This window comes from Globicephala melas, chromosome 10 (genome assembly GCF_963455315.2).
Source record: "Globicephala melas chromosome 10, mGloMel1.2, whole genome shotgun sequence".
Classification (NCBI taxonomy): Eukaryota; Metazoa; Chordata; class Mammalia; order Artiodactyla; family Delphinidae; genus Globicephala; species Globicephala melas.
Window position 1 is genome coordinate 20,055,353 of NC_083323.1, and position 14,785 is coordinate 20,070,137.

The 14,785-nt window shown below is 40.6% G+C and overlaps 1 protein-coding gene across 1 annotated transcript in view; it reads right to left on the minus strand.

Annotated features, from left to right (window-relative positions):
* The window catches only part of UTP20 (UTP20 small subunit processome component), a 94,742-nt gene that overhangs the window by 3,784 nt on the left and 76,173 nt on the right, over positions 1–14,785 (minus strand). Inside the window, exons 45-58 of the mRNA XM_030856260.2 lie at positions 14,106–14,273; positions 12,621–12,787; positions 11,781–11,922; positions 10,864–10,980; positions 9,433–9,603; positions 9,067–9,198; positions 8,538–8,648; positions 6,189–6,268; positions 5,686–5,755; positions 5,369–5,551; positions 4,516–4,647; positions 3,907–4,039; positions 1,943–2,130; positions 1,131–1,202 (exon numbers count right to left, since the gene is read on the minus strand). Of these exons, the coding sequence (XP_030712120.2) occupies positions 1,131–1,202; positions 1,943–2,130; positions 3,907–4,039; positions 4,516–4,647; positions 5,369–5,551; positions 5,686–5,755; positions 6,189–6,268; positions 8,538–8,648; positions 9,067–9,198; positions 9,433–9,603; positions 10,864–10,980; positions 11,781–11,922; positions 12,621–12,787; positions 14,106–14,273 (1,866 nt within the window). The remainder of the gene's footprint in view (positions 1–1,130; positions 1,203–1,942; positions 2,131–3,906; positions 4,040–4,515; positions 4,648–5,368; positions 5,552–5,685; positions 5,756–6,188; positions 6,269–8,537; positions 8,649–9,066; positions 9,199–9,432; positions 9,604–10,863; positions 10,981–11,780; positions 11,923–12,620; positions 12,788–14,105; positions 14,274–14,785) is intronic.

The window sequence follows — 14,785 nt, forward strand, 5'->3', positions numbered from 1 at the left end:
CACCTGAGATCACTCTTCAGATACAACATTCACCTAGTTTCTACTGCCCCGTCCCTTAATCTGCATTGCTCCGTTGTTCATAATGGCTCACAAGAGACGTGGTCAAGTGCTTTGCTTATATCTAGATACCACGTCCATGTCACTTCATCATCTACCAGCCCAACTGCTCTATCAAGAGGAAAAAATAAAATGGAGCAGTAGACCAACTATTCAAAAGCAATTCACATTTACTGCATATTTACAAATGCTTTCTTCTCCATATTTTACTTAGAATTAAATTTTATATGAAACTACATAAAGCTTTTTAGTGATGGAATCATTCATCTGCCTTCTGTTAAGGACAGACAATTCTCAGACCACACTGTAGCATGAACATTATTGGTTTCTCTTTCGCTTCCAGGGATAAGGGAAGGAAATTCAATATTACAGTTTAATATAAAAACAATCAATCAGGGACTTCCCTGGCGGCACAGTGGTTAAGACCCCCCTGCCAATGCAGGGGACACAGGTTCGAGCCCTGGTCTGGGAGGATCCCACATGCTGCGGAGCAACTAAGCCCACAACTACTGAGCCTGTGCTCTAGAGCCCGCGCGCCACAACTACTGAGCCCGCGTGCCTAGAGCCTGTGCTCTGCAACAAAGACAAGACACCACAATGAGAAGCCCGCGCACCACAATGAAGAGTAGCCCCCGCTCGCCTCAGCTAGAGAAAGCCCGCGCACAGCAAGAAGACCCAACGCAGGCAAAAATAAAATAAATAAATAAAAATAAATAAATTAATTAAAAGAACCACAAAAATCAATCATTGTCCTTCAAAGCTTCAGTTGCAACGTGGAGTAGATATGTTAAAACCGATGATGAAAAAGATAAACAGCCAGCTTCCCACTGTATCATCTTTATTGGGAATTTTAAACGGAGCCAGGAGTAATCCCAGTATGGACACCAGAGTCAATTAGATACATGTGCCTAACTGAACAGGTATTTAAGTGTTTGTTTATATTTCATTTAATTCCCCAAGGTTTAACTAGGGAAAACCAAACCAAACCAAACCAAAAACCAAACCTAAGCTTATTCCTATACTGTTGGTAGAATAGGTCCCTTCTATTTAACTGGGAGGATCACAATACTTACCTGCTCTCCTAGAGACTGATCCAAGAATTTGGAGTGCAACTGATGGCAAGAGGCTAGGGAGATACTTTTCATCTGTGAAAAGAAAATGGACATTGGCAGACACAATGCAGGGTATTTCTGACTGTTTTTAAAAACTCCAAGTAACTGTAATGATACAACTAAGGTAGGAGATTTTGCTCTGAATGACCACCTGTGTAGATCTGGAGAGGGAAGGTTCATGACCAGAAATTGTGTAAATGTTCCCTTCTATTTGCCATAAGAATTTTAGCTCCAGGACATGGGGAGATATAGATCATAATCCTTTAGATTACTGGCAGACAACTTTACATTCAAATACTTTTCCCCCCCTGTTTTCTTCCCTTCCACTCTCTGCTCATTCAATGTTTATGGAGATCCCACTATAAGCCAGGCATTGTGCTAGGCACTACGAAATCGGAGACAGATAACACACGGTCCCTACCTAACATTTTCAGGAACATGATCTCATTAAGTCATCAACAAGGTTATGGAGGCAGGACAGACAGTATCTTATTTGCCAGTATTGATAAAGAAATTAAATATATAATGGAAGATAAATATGCTAAATAAGCAAATCAAAAGTCTGACTAGACCAATGGTCTAAAAATTATCTTTGAAAAATCTTGGACTTGAGGGTGACCCCTCTCTAGTTACTAACACTCCTATGGATCCACATGTGCATCAAGTTGTTGACTGTAAGAGTTTATCCCAAGGCCAAGCCCAAGACAGTTACAGGAACCAGAATGAACATCTCATGTAGATGAGGGAAGGAAAGAGTCTCAGAGAAAACTTACCTTTTGGTCAAGGTCACTTGTTAGGAAGCTGATCGCTACAGGTTCTGAGAGTTTCTTTTTAGTTTTTTTGACATTCCGTTTTCTGATAAGTTCCTCCGGTTGGCAAGAGGCAAAGAGCAATCCAAAAATCTGGGCTGCGGTGAGCCACACCCAGTTGTGCGGATGTCTCAGATGAGAGTGCACGTGACCTAAGGGAGCCAAAGCGCATCCTCAGACGTCAAGGTTTTCCTGACTCTGTGGTGGTGAGCGTGACTAATTCAGGTGTTTCTTGAGTATCTATTATGTGCTTGGATTTAGGAATCAAAGATGAACAAAATAGCCCCTGCTTCCCGGAAGTGACGTGGAGAGATTAGAAGAAACTAGAGAACCAATTCTACCAGGGTAAATGATACGAGAGAGCTTTGAGTCAGCCTGAAAACAGACCAGTTTCATAAGAACTAGCTGAAGACTCAAGGAGATAAGGTAGCATTAACAACTACAATTTCTAAACTAAAATTAAGGTAAATATATACATGGGTACATATTCTTTTCTCATAACTATTGAAATCAGTGGCTCCAAGTAGCTGACTGGAAAGGTATCATTTATTGAGGTGTTCTATGTGCCAGGCATAGGCTAAACGTGTTACACATATTACCTGATTTAGACCTCACAACAGTTCTGTGAGGTTGGAACTGTCATTCCCATTTTATAGTTCCAGAGGGAGCTAAGTAACGTGCCAAGCTGTAACAGGCAGAACCAAGCCTGGGCCCCAGCTTAATCTGGCCCCAGAGCTCATATCCTTAAACATGACCCCTTAAACTATCTTAAGGATGAGCCGTTAAAGATCATACCCTTGGGGCTTCCCTGGTGGCGCAGTGGTTGGGAGTCTGCCTGCCGATGCAGGGGACATGGGTTCGTGGCCCGGTCCGGGAAGATCCCACATGCCACGGAGCGGCTAGGCCCGTGAGCCATGGCCGCTGAGCCTGTGCGTCTGGAGCCTGTGCTCCGCAACGGGAGAGGCCACAACAGCGAGAGGCCCGCGTACCACAAAAAAAAAAAAAAAAAAAAAGATCATACTCTTATGATACAGGGCCATTCTTCACATACCACACTTGGAAAGTACAGTAGAAAAGCCTTGTGGTAACAGACTGAAATTCTAAATGAGCCACCTCATATCTGAGTTTTAGTCTCTGCTGCTTTATTTCAGGAAGATGGTTTTACTTTGTTTTCTGTATGAACCTTTGTAATTATCTCAGTGGAGCCATACCAGAGTAGGCCATATAGTAACTTAGTGACTGGATTATTTCTCATAAAATCATATGAGTTCTCTTAAAACAAGTGGGTATTTAAAACATTCATTGCAATGTCTATTTCCTACTGATTAATCAAAACTAAAACGTTAAATTAAAAATTCCAGGATCTTATTTTTCATTTAAAGAAATGAATTTTATTTTATTTTATTTCATTTAAATAATATATAACTTAAATATTCCCACAGAAGTGAAACGGTTTAGTAAATTATGGCACATTTATACTATGGATTATTTAGCCATTTAAAAGGATATCTACTAAGTATGTTACAGTACTATAATATGCCTACTTAGGTATAAACAGGATATAAAAGTTTATATGGAATTATGCAACCTCAAAAAAAAACCCCTATGGTTATTTGACAAAAGGAAGACTGGATGGAAATGTATAACAAATAATCATCAAGTAGCAAGGAGGACTTTGGGAAATTTTTTCCTTTCTTTTACTCGTCCATAATTAATATTCTTTCTTATTTATAAATGAAATATATTATTTATGAGGATACATATATACATGCATATATTATTTGTTTGTTTTTTCCCCCAGAAAAAAATATTTTCACTGTAATCAATCTGCAAGGGCCTTTTAAATCTTTTTATCATGGACTTTTCACCTGACATTATATATTTCTAAAGTGTTTAATTTTAGATTTAAATAAAAAGGAAATACTTACTCCAGATTTTACTCAGAGTCTCAGAGGGCTTGATAAGCTGAATAATATTACATCCCTTGATGAGTTTACTTATCAGTGTAAGAAAACTAAACAGAAGGCGATCTGCAGCTTTTTCTTCAGTCTCTTCCACGATCTAAAATTAGGAGGGATGTTAAATCAATTAAGACAATAATTTCAAAGTATTTGATGGACATTTTTACTCTAGGATGTACATCTATACCAGAGTTTCTCAACCTAAACACTGCTGACATTTTGGGTCAAATAATTCTTTGCTTTGGCAGGCTACCCTGTGCACTAGAGGATGTTTAGCAACATTCCTGGCCTCTACACACTAGATGACAGTAGCATCCCTCTACCCTCCAGTTGTGACAACCAAAAATGCCTCCAGACATTGCTGTCTCCTGGGGGGCTTAAGAAACTTTGATCGACATATACTATGGAAGATAACGTACTTTAATCTTCACTTTAAAAAGAAGATAGAACTACACTGAGTTCTTGCTTTTATTAATAAAAAAATTTTTGAACTCAAATATTTAATCTATTAGCTATACCACCTCAAGTAAAACTATTAAAATAAGCAAGAGTTTTACTCCCTAGCAAATAACTTACATTTGTAAAGTTTTCAGGATCAATTTCCTTTTCAATCACACGGAGAACAGTTCCAAGTCTTCTCTCAAAAGTGACTCCTTCACTTTCCACAAACAAGCCACAGATGAGGGCAGCTAGCTGTCTATTTAAGCTCTATCGAAAATAAAACCATCACAAGACAATATCAGCACAACTTGGGGAGCTGTTTCCAAAACTGTAAAATGAAGGTGGGCATGACCCTGTCCTCAGTAGTTCTTTATGATACCAGAAATCAACACAATGTGGATTTTTGGTTGCTAACATGAAAAATATAGAGAAATCTTCACCATCCAGAACAACATTAAAAAAAGTGGTATCCAGTGAATAATACATTTTTTCTCATTTTTAAATTAAAAAAAAAAAGGAAGAAGTTTCAGCCCCCCGACCCCATTCTGATTTTAATACTTAAAGCCAATATTAAGTTATGACATGTGTTGTTTATATTCCACAAAGATGGGCCAGTGATGATGAGGGTAGAGTCAGCAAGTGGTTATAATTATTGGCAAAAGTTACATCCTATAAATTGTATAAGCAAAATTGGAAACAAAGATATTCATCAATGGGGATTGGTTAAGTAAATTATAATACATTCATGTAGAGTAACTGGGTGACATTGACCTTGTAGTGGGAATACAGGTGATATCTGTTACTCTCTGTAACTTCTTATATTTTCTGAAATTTTACTGTAAGAATATATTATTAACATAACCCAGTAAAAACAATAAAGCTATTTGGGAAAAATTAATTCAACAATGTATAATATGTATTCTTATTTAAAGTATGAACACCAAAAGCTCAGACTTTTCTTTGCCATATGACTAAAAGCAACACTAACCTTCTTTGCCCCAAACCAGGTGGTAACCATATCGAAGAGCCAATCTTTTTTCTCAAGGCTGATTTTACTGAGTAAGGATTTGATTGCCATGGATGCCATCTTTTTACACATGGCAGAGTCATCGTTCACCATCATTAGACAAAGAGGAATAAAGAACATTCCACAGTTCTCGTGGAGCAGTCCCTGAAAGAAAACAGACACTTATGAGCACACTCAGACTGGAATTCTCACAGATGTCTCACAAACAGAGGACCCTGGGCTCCTGGGAGCCACAGCTTGTTAACAAACACAGGGTTTGTCTTTGTGATTCACGGTACCTGAGGGAATGTGTCAAAGAGATAAGCGATCATTTCCAAGGCGGACTCTCTCCCGGTCTCATGTTCATAACTAGGGTAGGAACATTAGAAGGACTTGTTAGTAACTTTAAAATTTACCAATAATTATTTTTAAGAATTTAAAATGTTGTCTCAAGGTGCCAGTCTATTTCTTAATAAGTGGAAAAAACCTCCATTTTCCCAATTTTCATACATGTACTTACCATGCTACTATGCAGTTGTAAATGTAATTTTGTTAGATTTTTACTGTTCTCCTAAGTGGACTCTAATGACAATCGATGGTCAGAGTGAACTGAAAAGCAGCTTGCAGAACTGCTATATGAAGCCATGCACAATGCTTGACAGTCAAGTCAGTGATTCATAGGATAGCATCCTCAAAGAATGTGCCATTACATTTCGGCTTTGTTCTTTTCAAGACAGTCCACACACTGAAAGGAGGGAAGAACCTACCCCACTGCCTTGTGTAGTTTATGGCTTCAACTTACTTCAGTTGAGCGAGCATGAATTCCAAGTTTGGTCGCAATTTGTCCCCCAGGGGATAGTCAAGAATATATTTCAGAAAAACCTAGGAACAGAAGTCACACAAGAGATTACTTGGATCCTGTCCCTCCAGGATTCCTCTTTCCTAAGCTGCTTTCTGGGACACACTGGTAGGCTACAAAGACCTTTCAGAAGGGTGATCAGTTACGTGAAGTCCACCTCTTGAGTCAATAACTGTGCCCCTCCTCTCTCCTCCCACTTCACTTCCTCAGGTCTTGCCTGATTAAGCGTCAAGTCCTGGCCCATCATTAGCATGGTTGTTCAGGGCTCCAAATCTCAGCTCACACACCGGCAGCTCATCTCTCTGATAGGAGGCTGTGGTGAACTGACTATGGACTGTGGTTCAACCCTGTATTTCCCCTGAAATAAGAATAACAATAATAGTGATACTACTACTAACTTTTTTTTTTTTTTTTGCGGTACGCGGGCCTCTCACTGTTGTGGCCTCTCCCGTTGCGGAGCAACAGGCTCGGGACGCGCAGGCTCCGCGGCCATGGCTCACGGGCGCAGCTGCTCCGCGGCACGTGGGATCTTCCCGGACCGGGGCACGAACCCGTGTCCCCTGCATCGGCAGGCGGACTCTCAACCACTGCGCCACCAGGGAAGCCCAATACTACTAACTTTTGCATTTACTAACTACCTTCTTTGTGTTAAGCACTGGGTTAAGTGTTTCTTGGTTGGTTTTCATTACTTCCTTAGGAAGTAAGTAATATGATCCCATTTTGCAGATGAAGAGAATGGAGCTGGCACAGAAGGTAAGCAACTTGCTCGGTGACACTGCCAGAATCCCATGCCTAGCCTATCTGCATCCACAGGCTCTGCTTGCAAACTGCTGTATTATTCAGCTTCCTTTATTAATAAACTGTGAGAACTAAGCACATCATTTAACTTGCCAAGGCCTGTTTTTCCCCAACCATAAAACGGTGGTACTATTTCTTTTGAAGGATAGTTACAAACAGAAGTCATGTATGTAGAGTGCTGGGCGTGCAGCTAGTACTTAATAAATAGCAGCTGACCCTCCTTCTTCCTAAACGAGTTAACTTTTTTTTTTTTTTTTTGCGGTACGCTGGTCTCTCACTGTTGTGGCCTCTCCCGTCGTGGAGCACAGGCTCCGGACGCGCAGGCTCAGCGGCCATGGCTCACGGGCCGAGCCGCTCCGCGGCATGTGGGATCTTCCCGGACCGGGGCACGAACCTGTGTCCCCTGCATTGGCAGGCGGACGCTCAACCACTGCGCCACCAGGGAAGCCCCATGAGTTAACTTTTTCTAAAGATGGCCTCCGCAGCCCAAGCCCTCCTTTAACTCCGAGTTCATATTTCCAATTCAGACCCTTCCATTTCCCGGGTTGATATGCACTCATAAGATCAGGACAAATGTATGAACACAAATCTGCTAGTGTCACTCCTCTGTCTACTGATTTCACTGGCTCTTTGTTATTCTTAGAACAAAGCCCTAAATCTTTAACAAGACCACAAGGCCTTGCCTGATCTGGCCCCCTCCCCTGTCATTCACCTTCAACAAGCTAAGCTCTTACCCACTTCAAGCCTTATCTTCCTTAGCCTGCAAGGCTAAGCCTTATTCTTCCTCCAAACTTTGCTTATATGCCAATCCCCAGGAAAGCTTTCCCCCACTATCACATTAGGGTGGTCCTCCACCATGTCATATGCTCTTATCATATGCTCTTCCATACTCTGTCAATTTTAAGAAGCACAGTTTTCCACATTTTAACATATCTGAAATTGGGATGTCTTACAATTGATGCCATCTTATCACTGTCATAGTTTTTTCCCCTTCCTTTGAGGTATGTAAGTAACGGTGTGTCTTGTAAGTGATGAAATACAACAGTACTTTCTTCCTCGTGGCACTCAGGATGTCTGTAATTTAATAACTACTTGTGGGATTTCTGCTTTGCGCATCTCTGCTATAGGACAGACAGGGACTATAAAAATTTTGTTAACCACTCTTCCAGCAATACCAGGTACACAGTGATATACATGAAGTGGTCAATGACTGGACCACTGGCTGGAAATCTTTGCTGCAGGTTATCATGCTGCAGAAGGAAAATGTGTTTCTTCATCCATCTGAAACATGCCACATGTGGGCTATACTCAAAATGCTCTTTATACTGAAAAATGGCCTTACACTTGGTATGTGAATGGGCTCCTGAGTCTTAGAATAAAGCAACAGTATGACACAAAGTCTTCAGAATTCAGTGTTGACATCTCTCTACCTAAAAACCGAACAGAGAAGGCAGGGCCCAGCCCTTGCCATGGGAATACGCTCTCTCTACAAACCTGTCTGCACTGGACTCTGACAGGTTCGTTTTGTGCAGAAATCGCCAGCTTGGACACTTTGCGCATGACATCATTGATTTCTGGAACCAACAACTTTCTTGATAAAATGGCCTGAGATACAAAAGGAAAAGACATACTTATTTCATGTTTTACTGCAGACGGCCTGTTGTTTACTAAGCTGACCTGATGTTAAAAGCAGTCACAGGCAGTTTTCAAACATAATGAAAGTACCTCCACAAGAAAAAGAACATAAACTTAAAAAATGGTTAAAATGGTCAATTTTATGATACATACAAGGAGACTACATGCATTTGTACAGAATTCCCTGGAAGTTTAATAGAGAGCTCATGTTTAAACATTTTAATAAGCAGATGTGTTAGCTTATAATTAATCAACCAAATCATAATAATCTTTATAAATTAATTTCAGAACTATCTACAGCTAGTCAGAACACTGTGTTCCATGTTATTCTAAATATGTGACATGAGGCTCGTTCACTGCACAATCCAACATTCTGGTGACACCATACCTTCAGAAGACCAAATGCGGTGGCTTGTCTTGTAATATCATAAATGTCCTCCTCAGCATATGCTAGCAGAACTTGAAGCTGCTTTTCAGTTATCTGGTAAGACTTCACTTTCTTCACAAGTATGGTCACACACTGCAAGTTACAACACTGAGGTTAACAGCCAGGACATCCCACAAATCAGCATACGGTGGAATGATAAGGACTCAATACAACAGCAATGTTTTTTCACACAGGATACCAACACTCTGGCCTTAGCAAATTAATCTGGAAGAAATTTTGACCACGACCACAAAAGATGACGAGGAAAAGTAACTTTGATGTTAATCCCGGTCCTGGCTTTTCTAAGTGCAAGTGAAAACACCTCACCTTGAAACAATTTACCACCAGGTGGAAATTCTGGCCCCTGGCAGCCCCGAGTTTTGCATAGTCCTTCAGCAGAAGGAAAAGGTGCTTCATTAGCTGTTCCGCTTTTGTTTCTGTGGAAGGCAGGGGGAACCTCAAGACCCAGATCAGGCATTGTAAAGCGCCTGTGATCACCTGAAAAACAGACGAAGCCAATCAAGTGATGAAGTGACCGAACTCAACAATCCAGCACCAAAGGCTGTGTAGACACTGAGCGACCGAGTTGAAGGAACGAAGCGCTCTGCCAGGCCACTCGGGGAGAACTGTGCTAAAAGTGTAAGGAAATAGGGACGTTGCCTCTTCCCTGTTGTAGAACTTACTGCTTCTCCATAGCAAGTGAAGGTACATCCCAAGCAAGTGAGAAAAGGTGCTCATATTCTTAACCTATTATGGGTAAATGATTAGATGGGCTGGCTAATTTTAGCATTTTTTTTCCTGAAAAACACATTATAAATGCCTTTCCAATTTTCTAGAATGGTACTTCAATTTAATCCATTCTTATTAGGCTTGTATTATGTACACAAGGCACTCTACAGAGTGTTAGAAATACGATGATAAAAAGGATGCCTTTCCGCATTTAAGGAGCAGATAGCTGAGATTAAGCATGGGAACTCTGACCCATAATTTAATATAGTTAAGTGCAGTGCCAAAGGTATGAAAAAATGTGTTGGGACCAAGTGACTACAAAAGAATCCCTGAACCTCCAGGCCAAACCTTCTAGATTACCTAGAGCAGCTGGTTCACCTCTACCTAATACACCCCTACACCCTGGGTGCTGGGATGGCCTTGTTGGGCTGGATTAGACGAAGATAAAGCAAAGAGCTCAGGAGTCAAAAAGACCAGGGCTTAAAACCCAGCTCTGCAGCTTATTACCTGTTTGACCACAGAGATGTTAAATACTTAACCTCTCGGCACCTTTCCTGTAAAACAGGCAATCTGAGAAAGTGGGAAAGGTGTGGGCTTCGGAGTCTGACAGACTGAGGCTTACATCCTAGATCTGTGATATGGGGCAAGTCACTTAGCCTAAGGCCTGGATTTCTCATCTATGAAAGAGACACATTAATAATATATGCTTCATGGGTTGTTATGAGGATTCACAGCAGCGAGCAGTAGCAACAAGGATGATGATGATGAGATGATGATTACTGCCATGGGGATAGCACCACTCACCCTTCATGAAGTTGTCGTGAGGATCAAATGAAGGGCTTTTACAACTGTTAAGCGCTACCTATTATTATTAAATTGCTGTTAAGGGAGCAATTTAATACAGAGAACAGAGGTGGTTCATGATGTTGTAAATCTCTTTAAAAACTCAACCATCTTGTGAAGCATGAGCCTAGAAACAAGTTCTAGGTATACGCACAACACGGCTCCCGTGAAGGAACAGGTGCTCACCTTCACGTCCATGGAACCCAGGCAGTCTATGAGGAGAGACATAAAAGGATCCAACATTTCCAGAACATGTTCACTTGAAGACTTGATCTTGGAAGTCTTCAGACTAAGATGCAACAGCTAGAAGATGTAAAAAGATACTTCACATCAGTTGCCCCTAAGACCAAATGAGTGAGGTAAAGGTGAAATGATTTTAAGAGACCAATGTGAAATGTTACGATGCTTCTATTTGAAATTATAAAAAGTGTGAAGAAAGGGGAACAACCTGGGAGACTCTCAGTATGTGAAGAAGGTGGGAGCTCACTGTGCAGCTGAGATTCGAAGTTCATTTACCAAATGGTTATTCCTCAGCGTCTGCTTTGATTCCAGGTACTGGTTTGGCATGAAGGACATGGCAGTAACCAAGATCAGCAGGGTCACTGCCCTCGTGGATCTTAGCCAGGATGACAGACTCTAGGGAACAATTCACTAGAAATGCAGGGTGCTTTGAGAGTTCTGGGGGGACCTGAGCAGAGGGAGGAGTAGATGGTGAGGTTCTGGGGTGGGAAAAGTGTGGTGACTTTAGAGAACTGAAGGGAAGCCACGTGTACAGGATGAGGCTATGCCCTTGTGGCCCAAATGAAGGACAGGGCTCTCTCCTGGGAAAAAAGGGAGCCAATGAAGGATTAAAAAAATATATACAATAAAATGATCAAATTTGTGTTTTCAAAAAATTTAGAGTAGTTCAGAGTTGCACACTCATGGGCAAAGCAACAGTGAAAGCACTGTAAATATCAGGCCAGAATCATTAATTCTGAGAAAGTTATATCATCAAAGTACCAGCATTTCCAGCGGAAATAAGCAGTACTGGAAATTCAGTAGAGGATTAAAGGCACAGACTCACTGTGTGCAGCAAGTCTCACTTTAAGGTTAATTCTTACCCGAAGTCCAGACTCAATAAATACGTGCATGTTGGTTTTCTTGCTTACAACAGCTTTCTGCCCGCCTCGAACTGGAGTTGGGGGGAGCAGAAGACAACTCTGGGGTGGCAGACGTGGATCTGGTGCAGGGGCTGCTGGATTTCTGTCAATCAAGTGGAATGAAAACTAGTAGAAAGCACACTGTATGCTGCATCCCTGGAAGCTACTATGGCCCCTTCTGGTGAGGTGAGTCCAGTACCAAATAATGTGCTCTTTGCTGTGGGTTTTTTTCCCCCTTAACCACAAGACACCAAAGAGATGATTAGGTTGTTGATCAAAGTTTCTAGAACCCCAGAAACAGAGGTCAGAGGGATGAACACACATTTAAATGAAGATGAACAGCAAGGGGACACTCCCTTCCTTTGATTTCTGAAAACAAATGCCAAGGAGTCTCTTTCAGACTACAGAAGCGAAATTCAAAGGAAGTTTACAAATAAGGTATTTAAAATCTTTGGAGGTCTAAATCTCTGATCAGAACAAGCAGTATATATTTTAAGTCTATCCCAACTTTGATTCAATAAATATCTAAAACAAAAGTGGTATTAAGTAAATGTCAAAATAATAGGTTGCCTTCACAGCTACCGCATTCAGCAGAAACAATCTTGTGTTGACATGTATTACCTGGAAGGACCTCAGCCCAAACACCACAAAGTAGTACCACCTTACAACTCAGATAAACATACCTTTTTTTCCCTACTAAAGCAAATTATTAAATGAACCCACTTAAGAGTAATTGAGTAATGAATGGCTTATTAGAAGTATGAACCTAAAGGATAGTTGTTGTTTTTTTTCCAAACTTACTTTTCCTTCTCTGTTAACAGGGGTAGATTTTCGCTGACCAAACCGTAACTAAGCAACAGAATGGATTCTGCCGTCATTTCCTGGTTTACAAGTAATCCTGCTATGATTCGACGTAAGGTTTCATGAACTTTCCGGGCCAGTTTTAAACTCGTGGTATTTTGCAAGATCTAAAGGCAGACATAAATGCACGCTGAGGTAACACAGAACTGCAGTTTGATTTGTTATAATAGTAGTTTTCTTTTATATATTTACTTTTTAAAATATGCTTTTTGCTAATTAAAAAAGAAACACATTCTTAATAAAATTTCAAACATAGATATAACATATAAAGTCAAATATACCCATGACCTCAGCCCCAGAGATAACCACTGCCAGCTGTGTATGCCGCTGGATTTCTTGTGCCTCCGTGGCACTCTCTTTGTTGATGAGGTCTGGGCACAGGGCTGGAGATAGGATGTGACGCTTGGAAGATGTCAGCCTTCCAAGTGCATTAAATGGGGTGGTTTATAGGCAAGCACATACACATAACACAACATCAACAAAATGCAGTCACCGCTCACAGGAAACCATGCTAAGGAAGTGGTGTGACGGCCAGGCCTCAGGGTTGTACATTAGTTATTGGGCCAAATCAGAGGAACTTAATGGGACCCCAGCACCATCAACCCCAGTACAACCCTCAGCATGTCATAGCTATTCCCCTGCACAGGACATGGATTAGTAACTTTGATTACCTTGGAGGGACTTGATAATTTACATGGAAAATAAGTGTGCTTTGTCAACTCTTTTTCATCCTCAAAACATATCTAACATTCTTAGATCAGGCTCAGATACGCTAAATGCATTCTAGGAACAATTAGGGAGTTAATCTAGCACCAAACATGTGGAATTAGCACAGAGAACACTATGAAGGTAGGTAAATGACAGTCCCTGCCCAATAGGAAAGGCAGAATGAAAATGGTGGAAAGAATGTGAGATTTGGATCAGAAAGATCTGGAATTAAATCCTGACTTTTCTCCTTAGCCATGTTCCTTTCTATCTTTCTAAGCCTGAATTTTCTCATCTGTAAGACGGAGGTACTGTCAATCTCAGGGGACGGTTGTGCAGATTAGAAGAGATAATGAAGCACAGTGCTAAGAACATGGGTATCTGTTCAATAAATGCCAATTCTCTTCCTCCTGGCAATCTGGGAGCAGCAGTCTGACTCCAAAGGCTATGTTCTTAGCTGCTGACGGGACCCAGCTCAATAATTCACCTGTAGTTCAATTCTTGTCGCCTTTCCTTTTGCATCTCATGGTTTATATCAGGGACTCTGATTCTTGGATCAGAATCCAAGAATCAGAATCAGCGGAACCAGAATCCACTGAGCTGCCAGCCACATGGTACTGGTGCCCTTAGCACCAAAGCAAATCATAATGCTCAAGGCTCTTTTCAAGAACTCATGATACTGTAAGGTGGGGATCCCCTTTAGTACATTCAAGTCCTTACCTCTTTTAGTGGAAGGATAAGTTTTGTAACCTGATCTTTTCCTACAAACTTGCCCAAGATTTCATAAGACTCATAACTCTTGCTTCTTCGTGCCTCCATGACCTTGGAGAGGATCTGCTTTACTTCCTTTTCTTCAGCAATGGCACCAAACAACTCATGGTTAAAAATCTTTAAAAGAAAAAAAGCCAAATGGCAATTATGTGCACTCAGCAACTTACGCCAACATAAGCAGTCTCTGAAAATGCGTGGTATGTCCAAGTCAAGGATTAAAATTAGACAATAGGAATTTCTATTAGATTTCACTTTTTTCAATGTAGTTTAGGGACCAATTACTAAAAAACAAATACAGAAACACTTCAAGGTTTACACCAATGGAAAACAAAAGAAAAATACCAGGTAGATTTACATATATAATTGTATAATATATAAACAGGCACTTCTTTGATACTATCAAAGAGTAGCTTAATTTCTCTTTAAGAAATTCTCACATTTGTAACTTAATTATCAAAATAACGCATTTAATTAAAAATGTAGTGTCTACATTTTTAATGACTAAACAAACGATTGTGTGCCACATTTAATGTCTTTCTAATCCTACCCCCCAAATTATCATATTATCTGATTTTAAATTGTTACTAATTTTTCACTATTCTAAATAAAGCTCTAATGAATCTACTTCT